Source organism: Phaethon lepturus, unplaced genomic scaffold (genome assembly GCF_000687285.1).
Source record: "Phaethon lepturus isolate BGI_N335 unplaced genomic scaffold, ASM68728v1 scaffold13792, whole genome shotgun sequence".
Lineage (NCBI taxonomy): Eukaryota > Metazoa > Chordata > Aves > Phaethontiformes > Phaethontidae > Phaethon > Phaethon lepturus.
In genome coordinates this window covers 33,386-57,463 of record NW_010525629.1, presented here as the reverse complement: position 1 = coordinate 57,463, position 24,078 = coordinate 33,386, and the positions used below count along the sequence as shown (strand labels likewise).

Genomic DNA, 24,078 nt, shown 5'->3' with positions numbered 1-24,078 from the left:
AGCGTGGAGGAGGTGGAGGGGAAGGAGAAGGCAAATAATCGGGACACCAAGACAATCTTACCTTGTACGGTGAAAAGGGTAACGTTTATTTTATTTTCTTTTGGCTTATAGTAACGTAATTGTTAGTCATGTTGGGTAAGGTCATTATGAGCCACCATGCAATTTCTAATACACTAATCTTCACTATTGATCTTTTACAGCTTTAACACTTTTTTTTTTTTTGCGGCGGAAAATTAAATAATTCGAACTCGGGTGTGGCCTCTATGTAACATCATGGTTTTATTTTGGTTTTATTTTAATTTGTTTCGTTCAACATTGGCTTCTATATTTTTAAAAAAAGGTGAACAGGAAAAGTGAATAAAGCAGCTTGAACTGGTATTTATCGCCCTTCCCCTCTGCTTTTTGAAGAACACAGTCACAAATTAACCCAAAAGGGAGATTTCGTACGTGGGGAAGACAGCTACTTGTAGTCTTGATTTTTGGCTACATCCTTTTAATGGACACCACCACCCTTGCCTTATTCCCACAACCCTGGATCCGGAATATAAATTCCAAGTACTCATTGGGATTTGAAGATTTGTGTACGACAGGACCGTCCCTAACGCTTGACCCAAGTTTCCTCTCTGTCCTTGGCTTCACCCAGTGACGACGCACGGAAACGCAGACCCATTGCTTTCAGCATCCGCGGCGGATGGAAATATCTGCCCGAGGGAGGAAACGAAGAGAAAAACAAACCAAAAAACCCCCATGAAGCTCTTCTTTGAGCAGAAGGACCAACTCAGCCAACAAACGGTTGAAGAAACTACTCATTCCCGTTCTTTCCCAGCGGTGCTGCCTGACAATACCACCGGCCTCTTGCGTTTAATACAGATCTAATGTTAAAAAAATAAATATATATACATAGTTTGAAGGGACTTTTTATTTGAAAGGAATCGAGTAGCCTAATGAAATTGCCAGCACGAACGCTAAACGTACCAAGCTTCACCTACAAGTCAAGAGCCCAACTTAAGAACAATTATGAAGTTTAGCCAAACCTTGCATAGAAGTGGTCAACTTATTGCACGTTGGAACCCCAAAAATATATACTGCTGCTATTGCAAAGCTCATTTGCAATAAAGCTTCTTTTGTTTTTAACCTAGTTGGGGGGGTAGGGTTTTGTTTGTTTGTTTTTGTGGTTTTTGTTTGTGGGTTTTTTTTTTTCCTTTGGGGGATGTTTACTGGCTATCTAAAGTCTAAGGAAAACAGAAAAATATTAAAAAAATAAAAATAAACATGGACAATGGCATAAGCCAGAAGCCATTCTATTATTTTTGTAGTTCTTTGTATTTACAAAAAGGCATGCTGATAAAATAAAATGATATATTACAGTATTTATAATATTCTCTTAAAAAGTTCAACCACACTTTTCAGCTATTTTTTCTTTTTTCTTTTTGTGCTGTTTACAACGTAGCCTGTACATATGTATGTTGTTTTTCTGTGTTATTATACATCGTATCCTCGGAGCAACTGGGGCAAGAGCTGACAGGATAGAAAAGGTTCCTTGCCGTGTTCCCGGGGGCAGCAGAACTGCGCCGCTGACGTGGCGATGGCCGGGCTGCGCGGCGAGGACGCCGGACTTGGCACAGATGGCTGCTGGATGGCTTCCTGCTTGGTTTTGGTGGGTTTTTTTTTAGAGTGAGTGAGTGATTCCTTTAATTTTCTGGGTTGTGAGATTATGCAAACCGAGATTCACCCTGCCATCAAGTTCTGCTGTCTTGGGTTTTTTCCCCGCTATTACGGGCACCCTTAATTTGGTCCGCATTCGAACGCCCACGCGTGACCGCAGCACCTCGGGGGCGAGGCGAGCAGCAGCGCTGACCCCTCGCTTCTCCTTCCAACCGCTGGCGGAAAAGCACCCGTGCCGCCGTCCCCCCCGGAATACCCACCCTGGCCCTGGAGAGAAAACATCTCGAGCGGAGCAGCAGCTGAGAGCTGGCTGGTTCACGAGGACACCACGAAACAGGACCTGGGGCTGCCTGAGCCTGGGCACTGAGAAGAGAGAAGCGTTTGGACTTGGCTCATCGTGTTTCTGTTATTTACCGCTGCAACGAGACGAGGCAAGAGGTAGCTCTGATTCCTACCCAACCTGCGGGGCCCTTTTAGTCGCCGCTCTGTGACAGCGTGAGAAATGGGAAGAAGGTGAAGGCACCGACAGCCGGCTCTCCACCCCGCGCCCGGGACGCGGCCGTGCCTGTGCTGCGTCCTCTTAAAAACCCTCATGGCCACAGAAGCCAGAAAACCCCTGCGGCAGCAGGAGCGCAGAGCTGCAGACACTGGTACCAAGGGAGGAAGGGTTCAGGGTTTCGGAAAGCCCACCCGCACCTCGGCATCCCACCCGCAGCCGGACTGCCGATGGCCGCGGGACAACTGAACGCTGTGAGTCACGTCCCCGTCCCCCAGCCCCGCCAGTGGGATCGCTTTGGGTAAGCTCCCCAGATTTCTACCGGTAGAGATAACATGCTACCTTTTTTTAGCATCTATCTCTCTAAAAAAAAGTGTCTATGCTGCAGGATGGAGGCTGAAGAATAATATTAATGATAAATATTGCAGGATACAAATGAACTTACTGACTGGTATTTAAGCCCTAGATTGTGGTTTTACAGTGACATAGTATAACAAGCCATTCTCAGTTTTTATCATCTCCCTTTGGACGAGGTCCAGAGCAGCATTTGGTTTTGTTATAGTTCAGTGTGCAAAAAGATGGCTCTATGGAAAACAAAACAACAACAAAAAGTTGTTAAACAGAGACACAGAATTCTTTCTTCTGCTCGTTTCTTTTTCTTTCTCCGACCGGCGGGTCGATGAGATGGCTAAGAACGGGGAGGTACCAGTGAAGGGCATGGTTACTCTTAAAGTTTATCTCCAAATACAGTGTACGGTAGTCGGTGGAGTGCCTCGAATTTATGGCTTAACACGCTGCTGTGGACAGATCGAGTGACGGTGGTTTGATGGTTCCTCATGCATGGTTCCTGGTCACGGCATGCCATCATGCAAATCGTTTCTATGCGCTGAACGAGCACTTTTTTGGGGGGGAATCAGCCTGAGCTGTCTCCAGGCTGAAGGTACCCGATTACCCCATCTCCCAAACCAAGCAAAGCCCATGTAGAAAGTAGAATGCAGATAATAAATTATCAAATAAACTATGACAATTAAATGGCATGGGCTAAATGGGTGGTTTGTTTCTTTTTTCCTTTTTTTTTTGTTTTACTTGTTTTAACTTTTTTCCTTTTTTTTTTGTTTCTCTTTTTTTGCAGCTTAACTAAACGCAAATCTAGTTTAGTTTTGCATGAACAAACCCTTTAACATTGTGACTTCTGGGTTTTCTTTCAATAATAATCAACAAAATGGGAAAATAAAATCCATTTTTGGCTGCTTTGGAAAATACATGAATCCCAGCAGCAGGTTTTGTTTCTGTGTGTGTGTGTGTGGTTTATTTTGCTTGTTTGTCCTAAGTTGCATTGACTGATGTGGAACATGCAGTATCCACCTGCCCGAACAATAGAAAATCCCATTTTTTTTCCTTTTTTGTGTTTAAATGTTTGTTTACAAGGGTCCTTTAAACAGGTGGTAGGTCACTGCTTTAGATGCAACGCTGTCACACAGTAAGCAGACTATGTTTGGTATAAGATCTTCAGGTAAGTGTCTCCACAGCTGTTCTGTATTGATATATTTCATGAAGTTTGTAAACAATCTTTTCACTTGCAAATATTTTTTAATTTATACAATTCTATTACTTTGTCTCAACACTTGGATTCCCTGACGTCTTTTGGTCTTTTTGCTTTTTCTCGTCTTCCTTCCTCCGCCCGTTGCTGCTTCTCCTTCTCGGGTTTGGTAACACTGTCATACGATGGGAGAGATGCAGTAGATGGGGTGCCTTCTTTTTTCTCCCTGTGTGTTCCTCCGTTTTCCAGTTTTGTGGAGACAGGCCTTCGGCTAATAAAGCCCCGTCTTGCTAAACGAGCCCTGTAAGCCCTCTGGATAACCACCGCTGAAACTTCTTCCTGCTTACGCCGGAGAGTAGTTGTGATAGGCTCATAAGACACTTTGGAAGGGTTGGATGCCACAAATCTTTCCTCCATCTGTTGTCTCAGTATATCCAGCTCTCCACTGTCCCCCAGGACACGTTTGGTGAAGGCAAACAGGATATCTAAACAGTGGATCCTGTCTCCACTTACCATAGGCAGGTCCATGGCAATGAGTTCAATGGTGTTGGGTTTTGGGACGCGGAGAGGATGTTCCAAAGCATCAGCAAAGTCTGCGAGCTTGCTGTACTCTATGAACTGTGTGGCATCAGGGTCGAATTTCTCCCAGATCTCATAGAAGGTCTCAAAGTCGTCCTCGCTTAGTGGATCTGCACTCTCCTCTGTCGCCACGCTGAAATTCTCCAGGATGATGGCAATGTACATGTTGACCACGATCAGGAAGGAGATGATGATATAACTCACAAAGAAAAATATCCCCACCGAAGGGTTCCCACAATCCCCCTTAAAACCACTCCCAGGGTGCTCCTTGTCTAGGTCGCAGTCTGGAGGCCGGTTTAGGATTGGCAGCAGCAGGCCATCCCAACCAGCTGATGTGGTGATCTGGAACAAGCAGATCATGCTGTTGCCAAAGGTCTCAAAGTTGAACATATCATCTATGCCAGCCTCATGCTTGACGTAAGCAAAGTTTGACATGCCAAAGATGGAGAAGATGAACATGACCAAGAACAGCAAGAGGCCAATGTTGAACAAGGCAGGCAAGGACATCATTAAGGCAAAAAGCAAGGTGCGGATTCCTTTGGCTCCTTTGATCAAACGCAGGATACGTCCAATGCGAGCCAGTCGGATGACTCGGAAGAGAGTGGGCGACACAAAATACTTCTCAATGATTTCAGCCAGGAACATTCCTAAAGAAGAAGAGAAGGGACAATGTGACAATGGAGACGTGCAGTCTGCTGCCGCTTCTGAACCTAGTCGAGGGACTGGGAACACAGAACTCCTTGGTCAGATTTTATCAAAGGGGGTCTGTGATTGAGAGGCCTCACCTTTAGGCAGTTAAGCCTTAGATAGATGCTCTGGCTCCCTAAGTAGGTATCCTAAAGGGAGTGGGAGAGAGGTACAGCTGCAGAGTGATTTGTTCCAGCTGGATAAGGACGGGTGAGTTGTTTTTTGGAGGTGTCTAGCTCTTGGTGCCAACTCTGCCATGGCAGTCAGGCTACGGACTCTATTTTGAAGGTGCTAAAAATATTTAAGATAAATCTTATTTCTAGCAACACACAAACCTGGATCTGAGTATTATACTGCAAGACAGTCTCTAAATGCTGGTGTTTTGTCAGTATGCCTGGGCGGAGCCGCATCCAGCCAAGCTTTGAGTGACCCTGTTGTATTTGTGAGGTTATGCACATTTTACGGATTAGCCACTAAAACCCCAAAACCCGTTGGAGGAAACTGGTTGATTCAACATCCAACCAACCTGAAAACAAGAGTGCAAATCACATGCTGATGTAGGAAGCACTGCAATGCTATTTTAAGTGGTTAGTAAGCATTATAACATTCTGACGAGGTGAGTAAAATTTCTGTTTTTAAAGACAGGGAGAGTAATTGTCAAGTGTATTACTCCACACGACTGGAAATGAATGCCAGAACAGAGGGAGGAGGGTGCATTACTCAGGACTTCAAGCTGCCAAATTCTGCCACAGTCTCTTCACAAGGCTAAAAAGAGAACCTAGAAGTCCTGGTACCTATATAGCCCCTTCAAAGACAAGAATGTGCTCTACTCTGCAAATACCAAGACAGCCTAGCACTCACAGACCTCTATCTAACTGGTGTCGCACTTACCCACGATGGACAGAATCACAACCACGAAGTCAAAAATGTTCCACCCGATGGTGAAATAATAGTGCCGCAAGGCGAACATCTTCAGCACACACTCACAGGTGAAGAAGATGACAAACACGAGGTTGATCCAGTAAAGGATGTCCTCCATCTGCTTGCTTTGTGTGTCTGTCTCCACCATCATGGTCACCATGTTGAGGCAAATGAGCATCATGATGACTATATCAAATGCTTGCTGGGTAACAAAGTCGAAGACAGCTCCTTGAATGCGGTTCTGTGCAACAGGAGAGAGACAACGAACCAAATGAGTTTGAACAAAAATCTACCGTTAGTCAACAAATTATTTTACCGTTGGTGGAAACAAGGATGAGGACATAGTTTTTTCAGTGAAGCTTTCAAGGCAAACTCTAGCCACAATTCAATCTATTCAGTTTATGGGAAAGGTAGGAAAATGCTATTATTTATACCCCAAACATGCTACCACAACCCTGTATCTTCCTCCTTGTTGAGACCAAAGGCAGGCTGATGCACTCACAAGGGAGACAGCAGCCACGTCTACCTTGCCGTGGTGACTGCAGGGTACTTGAACTAGATTTCAACTACCTCTTCTGCGTCCTGGCAGCAGCCTAGTTCCAGCGGCAGGCAGAGCAGCAGGATGCCTTATCCACAGCAGTATCTAAGGGACTCACCCCACACCCCATGCAAAGCCTTTCAGAAAGCAGGGAAATGTGCTTAGGTCTCGATCAGTTCAAGCCACAAGGCTGTCTAATTGTCCAAAATCCTGCTCCTACTCTCCAGCTATAGCCTCTCGGCAAGACAGGCTTTTCAGACTGTTTTGTTGATTCAAGTGAGCCAACTGATGAACATCAACCGTGGCTGTAGCATTTTAACCTCTCTCAGATCATACCTGAATTGTAATAACAAGAACATGGGGATGTGGAGTCCAGCATGAGTTAGAACAAAGGATGCTTTTGGAGCCGAAGCTCCTTTGGAAGTCTACTCTGCAGGTTTTTTCCTTCAGTTCCCTTTATAACATACTCACCAGAGGTCGGGGAATGGGTTTTTGAGGTTTCTTTGAGCCCAGTTTTTTCATGGCATTATAGTACTTCTTTTGCTCTTCTGTCATGAAAATATCTTGACCTCCAAAGTAAAGGGGCAAAAGGAAAACTGGTCACAATCAGCTCATACACCAGAAGGGAAAGGAATAACATCCTAGCTAAGTCATGAGGATACCTGCCATATGGGAAGTTGGTGGCAGCTATTTTAGACAGAAATAACTTATACTAATACCCAGAGCACACTGGTTTTCCTTTAAAGAAAACTGAGTATTTTTCCTATGAATAACCTGTTTTATTGCACTACACATCCTTCCCCATCCCCTCTCTATCCTTTGTGATAAACAGGTAACAGAGGTGTCGGGCCAGTTAGCAGGTACTGCATACACGCAAATCCTCAGCTTGACTTGCAGAGAAGAAAAGCAGTATATGAGAGACGGAGGGAGAGGCAAGGAAGACATTTTACTTCGTCTGTATATTTTAATCAAGACAAAGAAAAACCAGAAATGCACGAAAAGGTAGTCTAGGGAAAACGTCTAATCCGGCCAGGGTTTTACATAAAGCTTTGGGCTGCCTCTTGTCCTCCCCTGAGCCTGTTCAGCCACTCTCAGTGGGGCTGGGTAGGGAGTGATGCACCAAGAGTCACGGTGGTTCTGCAGCCCACAGCTCTAGGAGGGGAGGCTTGTGCCCCAGACTGAAGGTCCTTGGCCCTTATTTTGCAGAAAACCCCATCAGGCTGAGGACTCAACATTCCTCTAACAGGTCTCAGCTCCCCTACTGATCAGCAAACACCGATCACTTATCTTTTTCTTTTGTTGATTGAAGTTGTCAATGATGACACCAATGAACAAGTTCAGGGTGAAAAAGGAGCCAAAGATAATGAAGATGACAAAATATATGTACATGTAAATGTTGTCCTCATACTTGGGTTGCTCTTCTTGCTGAATGAGAGATGAGAAGAGAAATAAATTACATTTAAAAGACATTATATATAGTCAAAATGAGATTGGACATGTTTCCAAGTATTCCCATGTAGGGCAGTCATGCTTTATAAAGCTGTAGTTACGTATGGAAAACCGTGTTCTCACACTGTTTAAAGCAAAAGTACGCATGCATGTTGTATGTATATACCAGGAGGATGGTGATCTAATTTTCAGGAATATAATATGCTACAATTTAAACTGACTTTCACTGTAAATGAGGTCAGTGCCCATACAATATATAGTCATTTAATTTGCAAGTCACAAAGGAAACGATCATTTTAATGACAAGCCCTGTCAAAGTGAAGACATCACTCTTTCTTTCAAAGAGGGACATCTAGGGCCATTAGCTGATCAAAAAGAGAAGAACATTTTTTACACTGTCCTGACACAGTCATAGCACTTATTTATTTCCAGCAGTCCATTCAGTGTAGGACAAGAAAATCCTTTCAAAAATCTTTTTATATAAAACCAAGAGAAGAGAAGGAAAAAAAACTAGAAAGCAAAAAGGAAGTAATGGTATTTGCATGATTCCAGCATGCAAGAACAAGAAAAGTGCCTGAAGAAAGAGCTCCAATCCAGACATAATTTCAAAACTAGATTCAAACCAACACTTGGGCTCCCGTGTAGACGGGACCTTCATGGAGGACCTTCTGGCTAATTCCTCCCCATAGTTTATCCTGATGGAATACAGAACTTCATTATATTCCTTTCTTCACTGTATTTCCACTCCAGCAGGAGTTTCCCTGCCCCTAAAGCAACCAGAAGAACCCTGCCCTTTTCAGGATTTTCTTCAGCACCTTTTAACTTATCACACTAATAGAGCAAATGAAACAATCACAGCATTAAATACGTAATGTAAGCATAGTTCTACAATTTTTACTCTTGATTTTACCAAAGCGAAACAGCAGAGTGAACTATTGGGAGGCGAGTTTGTGGTCATGCACTTTACCTTTCTGGAATCTACTGCTGCATACATGATGTCCATCCAGCCCTTGAAAGTAGCCTAGCAAAGAAAACAAACACACCTTCTCTTAGACAGAATTCACCCAGAGCAAAAGAACAAGTCTGATTTGTGCCAGCTATGTCAAGCATTCCCTGGCACTCTTCATCGCCCTGTATACTGAACTTCAGTAATACTTAAATATTTCTCTTTATGGAAGGCACTGTTTTACACTGAGGGTGGTGAACCACTGGCACAGGTTTCCCAGAGAGGTGGCAGATGCCCCATCCCTGGAAACGTTGAAGGTCAGGTTAGACAGGGCTCTGGGCAGCCTGATCTAGTTGCAGATGTCAGGGGGATTGGACTGGATGGCCTTTGAAGGTCCCTTCCAACCCAAACTATGAATCTAACAAACAGGTTTTACTGTTGCCTTGTGGAAGCTTTGGTAAGACTCTTTGAAGAGTAGAGTTGGGGCCGCTTGCTGTGCTGGGAGACCCATACTAGGCGAAGGGATGAAAGATAAAATGGCAGTTTTATTCCAGACCTAAATCCGAGTGGGTTTAATGGGATGTTGTATTTCATGGAGAGAAGGAAGCAGCCAAAATGCATTAGAAGAAGTTTGTATTTACGACTAGGGAGATGGTGAAAGCAAAACTTACAACTTGCAGAAGAGCCAGATATCCTGCCCCAACGTTGTCAAAGTTAATTTTCACATTCTTCCATCGAATCTCAGTGGAGTTGGGTGGCATCAGTGCTTCGCAGTCCGTCTTGTTGTTAACAATATCTATTTCAAAGCGCTCCTCAGCTGTTTCATTAAAGCAGTAATGATATTTCCCGGCAAACAGGTTAACCCCCATAATGCTGAAAATCAGCCAGAAGATAAGGCAGACCAACAACACATTCATAATGGAAGGGATAGCGCCAACCAAGGCGTTGACAACCACCTGTGTTGGAAGGGGTGGGAAAAAGTTTCAGTATAAAACACAAGGCAGGAAACAGCAAGCATCAATACAGCTGTTTTTTGGGGGGGAATAGGAGGTAAGGCCACTGACAGATCTGTGGCGTTTACTCCACGCAGAAGTCGGCAGTGAACTTATTCCAAGCGGTGAAAAATTCTGCTTAAAAGCCACCTACTGAAGCTCTGTTTTTAAAATAAAACAGGCCAGGTTGTTAGATTTACCGGGTTTGATTTTGGATTGTTACTTCTTTAGACAGACAACAATTATTTTAAATAATTTTAGTTGCCAAAAGGGAGAGGGGGGCATTACTGAGTGAGGCTCAGACTCTCTTCTTAGTAACAAACAGGCTCCTAGCTAAAATTTTCTCAGAGCCAAGTTTGAGGACACTTTTGCTCGTGGGATTTGATGGGTCTTATCAGCCAGTGGCCCTTACGGCCATTCCCCGCTTTCAAACAAGGCTGTTATCACTTCAAAGCCTGCCTCCGGCTCCCACCGAGGTCGCCAGCAAACTGCATGGCACTGACTTCGCTGGGGACAGGACCAAGCCCGGCATTGCTCTGTTAAGGCTAAGCAGCGAGTCGCCGTAAACATCAAGGTCATATTTGGGACTAAGCAAGGCCAATCATGTTGTCTCAGGCAGACAGCTGAGCATGCAGCTAGGCAGGCTCAAGAAGACAGAAAAGCCATGTTCCTTCCTCCAAACTGCAGCAAACACAGCAGGAAGCGATACTGGGTTTTGTCAGAGCTCCTACCTTCCACCATCTCCTAATTTTCGCCTTTCACGGTTTGGGAGCACCATGTCCCTAAGCATCCCTGGCCAACACGTGACAAAGCGTAAGCTATCAGGTTTTTAATAGAGTTAGGTCAGCAGGATATTAAATCTTTTATTACGCTCTCCTAATTTAGATTCCTTTAATAGATGAAGAGAATCTGAACTGTTTTTACCCCTTTGCCTTAGTTTTGAAAGGCTACTCAATTACACAGTGCTTCGGGAGTCCTCGCGTAGTAGCACCTGAGCCACAGCTGGTCCTGGCCACCACCAAGTGTCCCCTCTCCTCCCAGAAACCTGTTTGCTGGATGCAAGCACCACACACGGGATAAGCTCTGCGGCGAGCACCTGCCCTCCACCACAGCAGGCATGGAGGCAAATTGAAGACAACAGTGATCTAGACAGTAAGCGGCGTTACAGCAACTGATAAATGATGTCATCAATTCATCACTGCACACCCAGTGAGGTATAAAGATACGGGTTAGAGTCAAGCCCTCCAAACAGGCTCTACACCAACACACCAGCAGTACGCCGCTCTGGCTTAAGATCCTTCAGATTTCAATGCGCTGGTTTATTCCAGTTCATTGTGGGAAGCGGCAAAAAGCGTCCTATGCTCCCGAAATACGGCCACTTATGGTACGTTAAATTTATACAGCGTTCAAAAAGATCCGAGAGAAGGAACATGGCTTTTGTGTGCGGACTGACAAAAATGCATGCACGTTTCGTAGCATTACTGTTAAACTTCCTGATTAATTTAAGAGCAGAGCAAGCTCTTGAAAATGCAGATTACTATGGAGTAGAGAAAAGCAAAGAACTACATTTTATGTTTCCTTTGCAAAGGCATTTCAAATCTCTATTCTCTGGCTCAGAAGAATTGTTCTGGTTGTATGGGGCAGCAACACTTGTCTTCAAGTCAAAACAAAGGAAAAATAATTGGGTTTAGGTAACTAACAGGGCTGCAGTCGTAACTCTCTTATCAATTTTGCTGTGGTGAAAATCCCCCACCTTAAGCATGAGAATTTTCTGATAGTGCATTAGGAATCACAGCTTCCCTCCAGCACGGCTTAAAAATAGCTTTCAGTATCTACCGGATTAGTGCTAGGTCTTTTCCTTTGTGATCATACTCTTAGGTGGGACCTGAACCCAGCCCAGCAAAAGCTCTGGCTTTGTGCCAATGCAAAAATTTTCTTCCTTTGTGCCTGTATTATAGAACGAAGTTTAAAATTAGGCTAACTGACACAAAGAAATAATAGCAGGATAACATGCTGGGGAATAAACAACCCTCTTTGGATTCGTTATGGTATCATTTACTTCTATCACTTCCTAAGGAATTTGAGGATTCCCGATCAGTTCGTTGCCTCTCAGGCTGTATTTTGTGCTCAGTCACACTACAGCAAACTCGAAGGAGATCAGAAGGATCCAGGTGGAATCACTCCAGTCAGACCCTGGAGTAAAACTGTGCGACTGCTATTCCCTTCTCTTTTTTTAAAAATACATGATTTTATCTCTCCTAATATCTCTAATTGTGAGCTAACTGGGATTTAGCACAGAAGACCTGCGTTATTGTTCTAAGAGCAACTGGGAAACCCGTTAACACAACGTACCCTTTACTTAACAGAAACGTGCAATTTTTTTGCATGTTCTTATAAGACTATTTCAATCCCAAATGGAAAAAAAGCACCCAAATACAGAATATTAGTGGCAAAGTAATGAGACATTGCAATAATTTCAAATCCCCAAGACAGTGGTGCTGTCTAACAATTTGAGGAAAGCTTGTTAAGTTCAATGCTTTGCTTGTGCTTCGTTGCTAGTTCCACAGTGACAGGACAGGGGACCGTAAAGCATGGTAAAAGGGAGGGAGTGGAAAGGAAAAGCTTCACTATCAGACAAGGCTTCCAGTCACCACCAGACTGGACCGAGAACAACAAGGTGCAACAAGAGGAATTAAACCAAAGACTTTTTTTCAAACAGCTGAGCTCCCCGCCAGTCCCTTCCTGAAGGCCTGAGTGATCCGAGAAAGGAAGCAGCCTTTTACCCCCTTGCAGGCAGACCGCGTTTTTAAAAACCCCTCCGATATAGTCTTTCAATCCAATTCCACCAGCGGCCAACACCTAGAGGGGCTGGAGACACTGAGGTGGTTCAAATTCTGCTTCTTTGCACCTGGTGATTCTCCCTAGATAAAAAAAGTCACAGCTGAGAAGCCCCCTCGGATGCTAGAGGTCAAAGCCAGGCTAAATGAGAACAGCCAAGTGTTAACATCGTCTACAAATGGCACGTGGTTCGGGCCAGTAATTAATGTAATGAGGCAGCTTAATGCATCTCCCTTTCTTAAGAGGGGAGGGTGCAGCGGTGGGCAGGGTGAGGGGACATCCACGGTAGAGGTGATCGAGTCAGCAGCTGCATCATGATTCTGTTTGGAATTTTCTTTCCACCAGTTTTGATCAGTTCTAGCATGCTTAAAAAAAACCGCTCCACAGGCATGCAGAAGGATCAGCTGCTAATGGCATCTTACCCTCATCCCCTCAAATCGGGACAACGCTCTTAAAGGCCTCAAAGCTCTTAGTGTCCTAAGGGACTTTATGGCACCTAGTTCCGAGTAGCCCAGGGCATTAGCTATAAGGCTGACTAAAGAGACCTACACAGAAAACAGAAAGAAAAAAAAGAAAGAAAAAAAAAAGAAAGAAAAAAAGAAAAAGAAAAAGAAAAAAAAGGTTCCAGACTGTTAGAATGAATCCCCTAGCACTGATTGCCCAGCCCAGGCTGCCAGCCTGGGCGGTCCCCATAATAAATACCGAAGACATGACACCAGCTGCCTACTTCACTTGACTGAAACGACCTGGAAGGAAATAATGCGGTTGAGAAAGGCATAAGAAAAGAACATAGGGGAAAGGTAAGTGAGAGAGAGGCAGAGACACACAGACGGAGAAGGGGTCTGTCGGAAGGAAGAGCCCAAACGATGACAAAAACCTTACCCTCGCCCTTTACTGTCTGCAGGATCCCAGCGGCTCCCATTAAATTTAAGCCAGACAAATTTTAAAGGTACCTATGAGAAAGAATACAGATAAATACACACACTGCACAACCTGCGCTCAACTCGTACAGCAAGCCACCGCGCTCACGCTGAGCGGTGGTGCTTCATCCATGACAACGGCCTTCAGGGACGGGACGTGTGCCTGAGCTTGCTTCTGCCAAACGCGAAGGCTGGCCCTACCGCACACGGTGCTGAGGCACCCGAGTCCAACTTTTACTGCCCGAAAACTCAAGGATGGGTGTGTTTTTTCTGCTTGTAACACAGAGCAACTGTCGGGGGCTTTTTTTGCCTGCCTGAAGCTGCAGTGACGCTTGTGAGCATCCCTGAGGGAAGATGAGGATGGGTAAGTCCGTCTCACAGACGGGCAAACTGAGGCGTCACAGCGACCGCGTGGGTGCTCGGGCTCATACGCTGACACCATGACACAGCTGGGGACAGGTTTCTTATATCCATTTTTCAACACCATAACCACAAAGACAACCTGGTTTCTTTAGCAGCTTGGAATCAGATTCAGGCTCTACGCTTACGAATTACTGAATATTCTTAACCAGCTGGTACTGGTTAAGTAGAGCAGCTTACTGAGAGCAGCTCAGGGTGCCGCAGGATTAAGCCCTGTATTACCAAAAGCATGAAGGCGTGGAGCCATTTACTTTTTGACCTGGCACGTGTGTTTAGGGCAGCAGTCCATCTCCCACGCGAGCCAACTGAAAACTCTTTAGATTAGATCAGACATGACTTGGCCATATGTAAAGAGTATCTACAGACACCATTTCATCAGCATCCCACTCACTATCTTCCATTTTTGGCTAGTATCACATTACAGACACAGATAAGAACAGATATGTCAACCTTTTTTAAGGAGAAAAAAAAAAAAAGACATCAATATACAGTAACAAAGAATGTAAAAACATGAAACCTCCTCCTATAACAGGTGGAGTTTTTTTAGCTTAATTCTCAGAATGGGACACTTCCTATTTATCATTCTTTTTTTTAAAAAAAAAAGGATATTAAGATAATAATGTGAAATTAATTACAAGGATGATTCTTATTCCACACATATTCTAGGGAAATTTCAGGACCAGATTTCAAGTGTATGGACATGCGGGAAAACTTAAAGAGATTTCATCTTATTTTACTGTTTGTGCTTCATGCTTTTTCCATCTACATACCCGCCCCAAAAGAAGTGGCCACAATACATGGCCACATGGCACTCTGGCTTTTCCATATGGTTTTCTGATTTTAAAATCACACTGATTAAAAACATGGCAGGGGTGTCCCAAAGGTTTACAGCAAAGCTTTTGTGATCAGCCTGCTCAGGACAGGACCAAGCCCCAGCAACACTGGTATATTAAAGTCCTGGTCCCAAATTTCAAAATACGGATGGGATTTGGAGGTATGGGCTATAAGGTCCATATACAGAGAACTACAGCGTTTTACCCCCTAAACAGGGTACGGGCTTCACTGAATCCTCACTTTTAGAGCTTCTTCCCCTTGGGATAACGCCTCGCTCCCGAGTAGGAAACTAACACAACGGCAGTAAAACACCTAAAGGCTTTCATGGGGTCTTTTCAGTATTATGCTCTCGGGACACTCCGACAGAAGACACAGCAGGCACCGATGTCAGACAAAAGGAATTCCAGATTGACTGAAAAGCAGAAGCCTTCATTATTACCCAGAAAAAGACTTTGTCTTCACAAATACACCCAGCAAGCTTTGGGAATCAGAGGAGGAGGGTTATTTGACAATGCTATCAAACCTGAAAAATAACATTCAAGAGCATTGTTATGATGCAAAGGCTTATTCTCTATTAGTCACAGCTGCCATCCTGACTTCAGTAGAACCCCATCTACGTCACATAGGAAAATTTGTTAAAAAAAAAAAAAGAGGTGATTTAACAGATGCAGGACATGATGCATAGCTGAGATTTTGTTACTTGACATCTCAAATTCACATTTCAGATTTTTTGCAGACAAAAATGTGCTGCTCTCCTGTCTACGACACCAAGTGAAAAGAGAAATTTCTCCTAAAGCACTGGGAATTCGGGCTCCTTGTACATAAGCGCTTGTTCACTCCCTGTAAATGTGTTACCTGCCTGGGAAGTTCCTTATCTTTACTCCACCAGCAGCCAGATACTTGGGAAGCAAATGAATCTTGTAACACATTTGTCAATTAAACTGCACTTCTCTTGTTCCCAACAGCTGGAATTCAACTCACAACAAGAAGCATAAGGACTGTGAATGCTATTTTTGTGCTCAGCTGCTCGTTCTCTTTTTAATACACTACCCCAAAGCATTTCATTTGCTGAAACGCTCTCCTCAAAGCGGCACAGAAGAATAAAAAAGATCTCGTATTAGCCTCCATGTTAGCACTTGTACTGAAAGAGATACAGGGTTATTTTCAGAAAAGAAGAGTCACTTCTTCAAGATGTGTGTTAAAAGGAAAGGTGTTAAGGGGATCAGAGAGGACTTGAAAAAAAAGATTATTAAAAAATTCATTTTTCCACAGGAAACGTAGACATCTTGAGTCACTTCTGCCCCTGAATTCCAAGCATAGTTCCTCCACCTACTCAGAAATATTTCCAGAGTGGTAATGTCACCAAACAGAAACTTGGCATAACTGAATCATATTCGACATGTTCCAAATGAGAAGCTTGGAAATTTTTTTAATTTTTTTTTATACTTGCTCTTGGGGCACTCACTAAGGACACTTTCACAACTGGATGTGGTGAAACGTCTTAAAAGAATCCAAGCACTTGGGATTGGATCGGAAACAAATTGGAACAAAAAAAGTTCCTTTTTTGCAGTTCTTTGGACTTCAAGTCTTACTGAATTCCATAATTTTCTGCCACTTTTGACAGCATAAATTCCATTTATTTTAAATGGCCTTGCTGTGCTTCAGAGCCAAATTTATTACTAACACTTCCCTCTGCCGTCTTTCTTGTTTTAAATTCTCACATTTATTCTCCCTATGAAGATGTTCTGCAGGGGAATTCCAGGGCGATCACGTGCAGAACTGTCCAGACCGACCATTTCCCTTGTTCATGCTACGATCCCTCATCAGCAAGTTGCCTTTGTTATGGTCTTGCTTCTTCTCTCCTGGGCATTAGATCTTTTTAACAGAAGGAGGATGACGTTGAACTTCATTTTGCATAATAAAGCTTTCGAAGTGCTCGATTTTCACATGTGCCCAATGTTCAGAACACCAGACCTGGTTAGGCGGTAGGCTGGGAAGATTTTGCCTGCCACATCATTCCCTCATCGTTAATAACGCAAGCAAATGATTACAGAAAGAGGGTGTCACCAAGGAATACCGTGTCTGCACAAGTTCTCCCACTGTTAACACCTTTCAGTAGCTCGACAAGCGCGCAGGCCTCTTAGAAACAGTACTTTCAGTGGAGAAAAAGAGCCAAGGGCTGGAAAACCCCCCTTGGTGTCTGCAGGCTCATTAGGACCTGCAGGGTAGAAATTCCACAGTTGCACAGGAAACGCTGGCAAAAGCCAAAGGGCTCAAGGGGTTTATCCTTGTTTTGGCAACTTACAGATACCTGGGACTGAATCCTCACTAAGTAAGCGATTCAGTTAGGGCACTCCTCAGCAGAAAACGTTACCCCGGCATTCTTCTAACTAACATTTTTTCCCAACCAGAAATAAGGAGGAGAGGATACATACAGCCACAATGAGGAAATCCAGCCAGCACCAGGCGTTAGTGAAGAACTTCACAAAGCCGTAAGCACACCATTTCAGCAACATCTCCAGGATGAAGATGTAAGTGAAGACCTTGTCAGCATACTCCAGGATGGTCCGGATGGTTTTCCTCTGTTCTATGTAAATATCCTCAAAAGCCTGGGAAATAACCAGGTACTGGTGTCATTATATCGGATTTATTCCATAGTTCAATGTCGTTATTCAGAAGCTTATTCAAACAACACTGAGATGAGCAGTGGATTTACATTTCTTAGACAGTACACCTTATCTGCTGTAGTAGTTGCAAGACTACAAACAAACAAAACAAAACACAAAAACCAAGCAACCAACCGAAAAAAAAAACACACAAGAACTTCTCTGCCTTTTAGGGATCTGCATACTAGCCTTTATATCTAAATGTCCAGCAACTGGTATCACTGCAGTAACACGCACAGGCAGGTTTTCTCTGCAGCTCAGCACGTACAAAAGGGTCGAGTTCATTGGCAATGAGACTGTTAATTACTATGAAAGCTGTGTATGTAAAGAAAACCAGGCTACTGCCATGGAATATGAATTGTTGTGGACTTCCGTCCTAAAACTTGTGAGTAACGCATGCTTGAAGTTGTTTGTTGTATAACCCTATCTACTAAATAGTGTACTGTGTGAAAACAAACATAGTGATTAGCTGGATCTGTGTAACACCACAAGGTCAAGCAGCTCTGCAAACATGGGAAAGCGAAGAAAGGGAAATATAAAATATTCTTGTTCAGTAATGTGAAAATGAGACCTAGAAATCCTCGCGTTTCTAGTCAAGCTATGATCAGAACCCAGATTTGAAGGCTTTCAGTCTTCGTTCTTAATTTAAACTAAACAAAAATAATTAATAAAGGCTTTTGTACAGTACCTACCACAATGGAGCTGTGCTGTTTTCCAGGTAAGAATCATCATAGCTTGCCTTTTCACCAAATTTCCTATATACAGCTTTCCCAATTAGATGTCCCCTAGCTTAACACCACTGGGCTACACATATTTCTGTATTTTACTCACCAGAGCACCACTGCTCAGTAGGATCATAAAGATGATGAAAGTCTCAAACCAATTATGTTCCACAATGAGAAAACAAGTCTTCCTCAAGGTCCACCAAGACTTCCCCAGCCCTTCCTCAATATTGACCTGACAACATTTACAGCGCTGCATACAACCTGGGATAGTGCACAAAGGAGCATGAGCCCAAATTTTGTTATGTAACAGATGATTTAATGTAAGAACATAAAATTGTCATTGTCTAGAAGCAGTTTTGATGCCAACACTATTAAACACGCAGAGTTGTAACTGAAACTCTTGCGTTCTTGAGGATTTTATGATTACTTTCGCCACTTCTGTATCTGGGCACCTGAATTAACATCAATTTGTGAGCAGATTAAACAAGTTATATTTGGTGAGGTATCCATGCACTTGACAGAAGAGGAATGGAAAACTTACTGATAAAATAACCTTGAACCATTTAAAATATCTTTGCCATGGGAATACCTGTAATGGATCGGTTGCTGAAAGACATTGAGGCCAGCGACAGAAGGGGAAAAAAAAAAAAAACGACCAGAAGCCAGATTCTTCTGTTTCCAAGTACTCAAGGCATCAGCTGTACAACAGATCAACTTGCTCTACCTATAGGTCATCTACAACCTTGCAATGGCAACTACATCTCCAAGGCCTTCACCTTGCAAGTTCTTCTAAACTAGTTCACCAGAGTCCAAGAAGGGTCTCAAAATAAGCTGACATCCATCCCTGATCCAGACTGAGACCTACTCTTAAGGTAAGCTTACAGTAGACAGGTCCCTGAAACAGCTCAGAGGCTTCTTTCTACGCTTATAGTCAGAGCTTACCTTCTGTGAAGCATGCATCTGGGTCCAGATACTCCTCTGGTGCCTCCACAGGGACTTCTTCCACTTCAGGCTTTATATCAATGGTGCTACCTTCAGAGGAGCTGGTATCATCAAGTTTCTTGAACACAAAATAAAACCCAATCCAATCTATAATTAGTTCCCAACAAATACCAAACTTCATGATGACTCAGCAATTTGTTCACCAGATTTACTGTAACTAAAGTTGTTTCCTCACTTCACCTCATTAAGATCCTGACCCAGCTTACACCTCATGTTAACAGGACAGACGGTAATAAGTACTTATGTTTTGTGCTGCAACTATCTAGTTCTCCCTCCCAAGATGCTTCCAGGCACTCACACGAGGGTCAAATGTCTAGAAGGAATTTTTAGCATTTCATCCTACCTCTTTGCTGCCATCAGGATCCGTATCACTGCTGAAATCTTCTGTGTTGAGATTTTCAAAATCTGATTCACCTACAGCAATAGGTACCCGGACAGTGAGATTTGGGTTATTGATGAAAGACATGTGATCTTCATCTATTATGTACTTCTCCACACTGCTCCCAATTCCGCTCGTCGTGCCATTGCCATTCTTCTGATAATCAATGTCTCTGTTGATATCAGCCCCTGTGTGGTTAGCGATGCAGTTCACCTTCTTGTCATACAATTCATCCAAGGGTTTGACCTCATCTGCCTCTCTCTGCTTAAAATGAGCCTGCATGAACTCACGCACTTTTGCCTTGGTCCAGGCAATGCCCTTCTTGATGCGAATAACAGAAATCTGCAGGTTGTTCATCTCCCCATCATCATCTGTTGCTGCCAAGTTGTCTGCGCTGAAGGAGCTCAGTAGCAAGGCTAAGAACAGGTTCAGCACCTGAAAGAGAAGAGGAGGTCACGCTCGACAGAGCTGACACACAAAGGTTCTATTTCCCAAAGTTGAATGTGAGTATTTAGCCACCCCCGTCCTGCTGACGTTAACAGGGACTAAAGGCTAAGTCTCCAAACACCACGCCGAGCATCAGCTCTGGTGTCCCACACACCTATCGAGGTTCCCAGGACTCAGGGAGTAAGACACTGATCCTGCAGTGTGTCACAGGGTCACAGGGGTTCGGTGCAGGTAAAAGGGTGTCTGATATAGAGCCCCTTGCAGGATCCAGACCGCAGATGTTAAAGAGAAGAATTTAAGCAGCAGCCATCCAAGGGACTTAAATTCAGCGTTACTGATTTAGTCCCATCTCTGACTCAAAGGAAATGGCCAAATCTAGGCATTTTGCATGATCACTCCTTGCCCACATCTAGTGATAGTCCCCAAGACTTATTTTGTCAAAAACCCTTGGCGAGACAAGTCCTGTCAGAGAGAGCTCACAACACTACTTTGAAGACATGCAACTGTTCACACTATGTTCTTGCTTACATTTTCCCCCATAGACTTTTCTTCGTAAAATTTTAGACCAGAAGGAAACATCATGATCTAGTCTAACCTCCCACACAACAGGCCGTGCAATTTCACCAGCTGATTCTTGCACACAACTATACCTCATGATTGAGCTAGTGGGCAGATTTTAGAAGAAACTTCCAACCTGATTTTAACGCTTCAGGACCTTCCTCTGCGTACCAAATTAATTCCTCTACTGGCGTTTGAAAAGCGGGTCTTGCTTCTTTTAAGCTTCTTTTACCCCCTCAGGCAAGGTGTGGGTCTGTCCCCTTCGACTGACGGTTTTGTACCTCCAGCTTTTATTGCAAAGTGCATGGATGCTTTATTTGTGGGCAACTGTTTAAGGTCCTAATCAAGCAAAGCACATCCTTAATATTGTGCTATCGAAGTCAACAGGACCATTCATATGTCAAAGGCCATGAAGGACCCCAACAGAGCTGGAACAGACTCACAAATCATTACCCCCTAAGTCCTGTCATCTCCCCACGTTCTACCCCACCCAGAGGCAACCAATAAAGACCATCAGTAACCATTTACTGACCACTAAATTTCCGATGACCATGACCATCATGAAGACAATCAAGCACATGGCCTGTCCTGCTACTTCCATACAATCCCACATGGTCTCAATCCATTCCCCACACAACACACGGAAGACAATAAGGAAGGAGTGGAAGAAATCGTGCATGTGCCAGCGGGGTAGCTCACACTCCGGATTGATCTTGCAGACACACTCCTTGTAGCTTTTGCCGAAGAGCTGCATGCCGACCACAGCAAAGATGAACACGATGATGGCTAGCACCAAGGTCAAGTTCCCCAAAGCACCCACTGAGTTACCGATGATTTTTATCAGCATGTTCAGAGTGGGCCAGGACTTGGCCAGTTTGAAGACTCTCAGCTACAAAAAAAGAACAAAACAGACAAACGACAATTTAATTTAATCTTAATGAGGAAAATCAAGCAGAACTTTCTGAACAGCAACCATCTTCTATTTTACGTAAACATAAGCCCATGCTTCTGCTACTGAAGTCAGTGGGAGTAGGGAATGCTTAACTTCTCTTTGAATTTGTCTTTCTGTATTTTGTACTTAGTTATCCCCCACACGGTGATCTCCCTTTACAACAGAAAAATATGGAACTTCCACCTTGCTTTGCAAACTTTGCAACACTAAGGAAGTCAAGAGACTTATTTGAAGGGTGTGTGTCACCAAAAATTACTTTTTTCTTTCTTGAATACTTCTCATCTTCCCCTGGAAAAACAAGGACTTGTTTTCCTGGCATACCCAGAACACACAATCTAAGTTTAATTTCCAGAGAATCTCATTTGGAGGCAGACTTTCTGAAGCTGAATATAAGTGGGAGCTTCTGAGTGCTGTGCTCCTTGGAAAATCTGACCTCCGGTACGGTTCTCTGCGCCCAAAAATCTAACCTTGAGGTTTTCATAATTTAATTTTCAAAAGCTTGACCGCTGACAGCACAACTTAAAGCACATGCAGGCTGTAGGTGTTCAGCACTCTTATTATACTGTAACATACAACCTACCCAATTCGACCACATGACATAAGAGGCGCATTCTATCGCGGTCCATCTCCACCCATATTAAGCACCCCACACCAAGATACCTCCCAAGTCATCCTCCACTGCCTAAATGCAACGAGCTGTTGCTCAGATCTCATGAACAGCAGTTGTGAAATAAGAGACCACAAAAATGACACTACTCCATCTGTGTCCTCCCCCAAACCAGAAAAAAGTGGATTTTGCCTTTTCTTATGTAAAAAGCTTCCTAGTAGCTCCAAGATAGTAACATTCAAAAAGAACGAATAGGGAATACCAATCGGAAAGATCGCAGCACAGAAAGTCCTTCCACATCTGCTAGACCCAGTTCCATTAAACTGAGGGAGACAATAAATCCATCAAAGATGTTCCAGCCTTCTTGGAAATAATAGTAGGGATCCATGGCAATGAGCTTCAGGAACATTTCTGCTGTGAAAATTCCAGTGAAAACCTGGAGTGGGGAGGCGAGAGACAAAGAAAGAACAGTCAAAGATTCGCTTTTGTTTGCTCTCTGATCCTCAGGCTAAATATCAAACGATACAGTTTATCACGCCAATTCAAACATGCAGCCTATGCAATGCTACGTGCTTGCTGCAGTAGTCTTTTCTCCTCCAATGCAGCACAAATACCATCGACCTACTCAGGCATACCAGATGGGTTTTTAAGTAGTAACAAATTCTGAGCAGAGAAGTGCACCCTTAGCAAACATCTCTGAGTTGCCACAGACTGCAGTGAGGGCAAGCTCACGCTGCTCAGTGTCCTCTAGAGTCTGGAATAGCATTTTTTTCAGTCTACGTCTACATTAATAAGCAATGTAACCCAGCAGGAGCAGATCTGTAAGAAATATTTACCAATACTATCTTACCAGATTTCCTACAGAGAGCACATGTTCAAACTCTGGGGTCATAGGATGGTGCTCCATTGCCATGAACAAAGTGTTCAGCACAATACAGATGGTGATGGCCAAGTCCACAAAAGGATCCATGACAATTAAGTTCACTATCTCCTTCAGCTTGATCCAGTACGGGTGGCATTCCCAGATCAAGAACGTGTTGGCAAATTTGTACCAGCAAGGGGGACACTTCCTCTGGGACTCTTCCAGCTCTACAGTTACAAAACAAAACAGCAACAGCGTTCAGTCTTCACCTCTAAGGCTGCTGGATCTGTCTGATGCTCAGCACGGCTAAAATGCTGTCTGATCCTGCCTGTCATGAACCCCTCTCATGTCTGCCTGCTTGCACAACAATTCAATATTCGCAGGCCAAAGTTGCCACGTGTACACGCAATGCTCAGAACAAAAGAACTCCAGGATGCTTGGCAATAGCTTAAGACAAAGAGTTACTAAGCCATGAACCTCATGACCATGGCCAACCATGCAGATCACCACGACAGAAGAGTTAGGTCAAGTCTTGGTACAGAGCTTCACTAACTTCTCCTTTGTCCCTACGCAAGAGCTACATCACGTCTGCGTGAGGCTACCAGGAAGTGCGGTTCTACACCTCTGCGACAGCCCTGCCTGGGCATTGTGATTCAATCCAAATTATTTTAAATGAAGGGATATATTTAACTCAGAACTGATCAAGGTAAAACGGTTTAAGGCAAAGTTACAGATTCTAAACTGTCTTTGGTGCCAGTTTTTAAATAACTTAAATGAATTCTGTGCTGAATGCAGACATGGTCTAAAAGAGGAAATATGACATAATGCTGCAAAAGATTTTAAACAGGAATAACCTGATTAAGACTAACCGCATCCATTTACAGAAATCAAACGTGATGCTGTGTCCATTTTTTTTACACTAGCTTATTTCAAGTGCTTAGGGAGAAAAAAGAAATAAAAATCAGGAGTTCCCCTCCTCCATTCTTTGATTTGCAATGGTTCCATTCAGGCTATACAGCTGTTCATGCTGAAGTTTTATTTTTTTACGGGTAGGG

The 24,078-nt window shown here is 43.7% G+C and overlaps 1 protein-coding gene across 1 annotated transcript in view; it reads right to left on the bottom strand.

The window, feature by feature from the left end:
- Window positions 1-3,748: 3,748 nt before the first annotated feature.
- Window positions 3,749-24,078, bottom strand: part of LOC104617490 (sodium channel protein type 8 subunit alpha-like) — a 43,843-nt gene continuing 23,513 nt past the window's right edge. Inside the window, 14 exon segments of the mRNA XM_010282823.1 lie at window positions 3,749-4,927; window positions 5,859-6,129; window positions 6,898-7,002; window positions 7,714-7,851; window positions 8,843-8,896; window positions 9,493-9,777; window positions 13,074-13,196; window positions 17,261-17,434; window positions 18,323-18,477; window positions 19,159-19,276; window positions 19,562-20,032; window positions 21,135-21,491; window positions 22,424-22,597; window positions 23,012-23,250. Coding sequence (XP_010281125.1) covers window positions 3,780-4,927; window positions 5,859-6,129; window positions 6,898-7,002; window positions 7,714-7,851; window positions 8,843-8,896; window positions 9,493-9,777; window positions 13,074-13,196; window positions 17,261-17,434; window positions 18,323-18,477; window positions 19,159-19,276; window positions 19,562-20,032; window positions 21,135-21,491; window positions 22,424-22,597; window positions 23,012-23,250 — 3,812 coding nt within the window. The 3' untranslated portion in view covers window positions 3,749-3,779.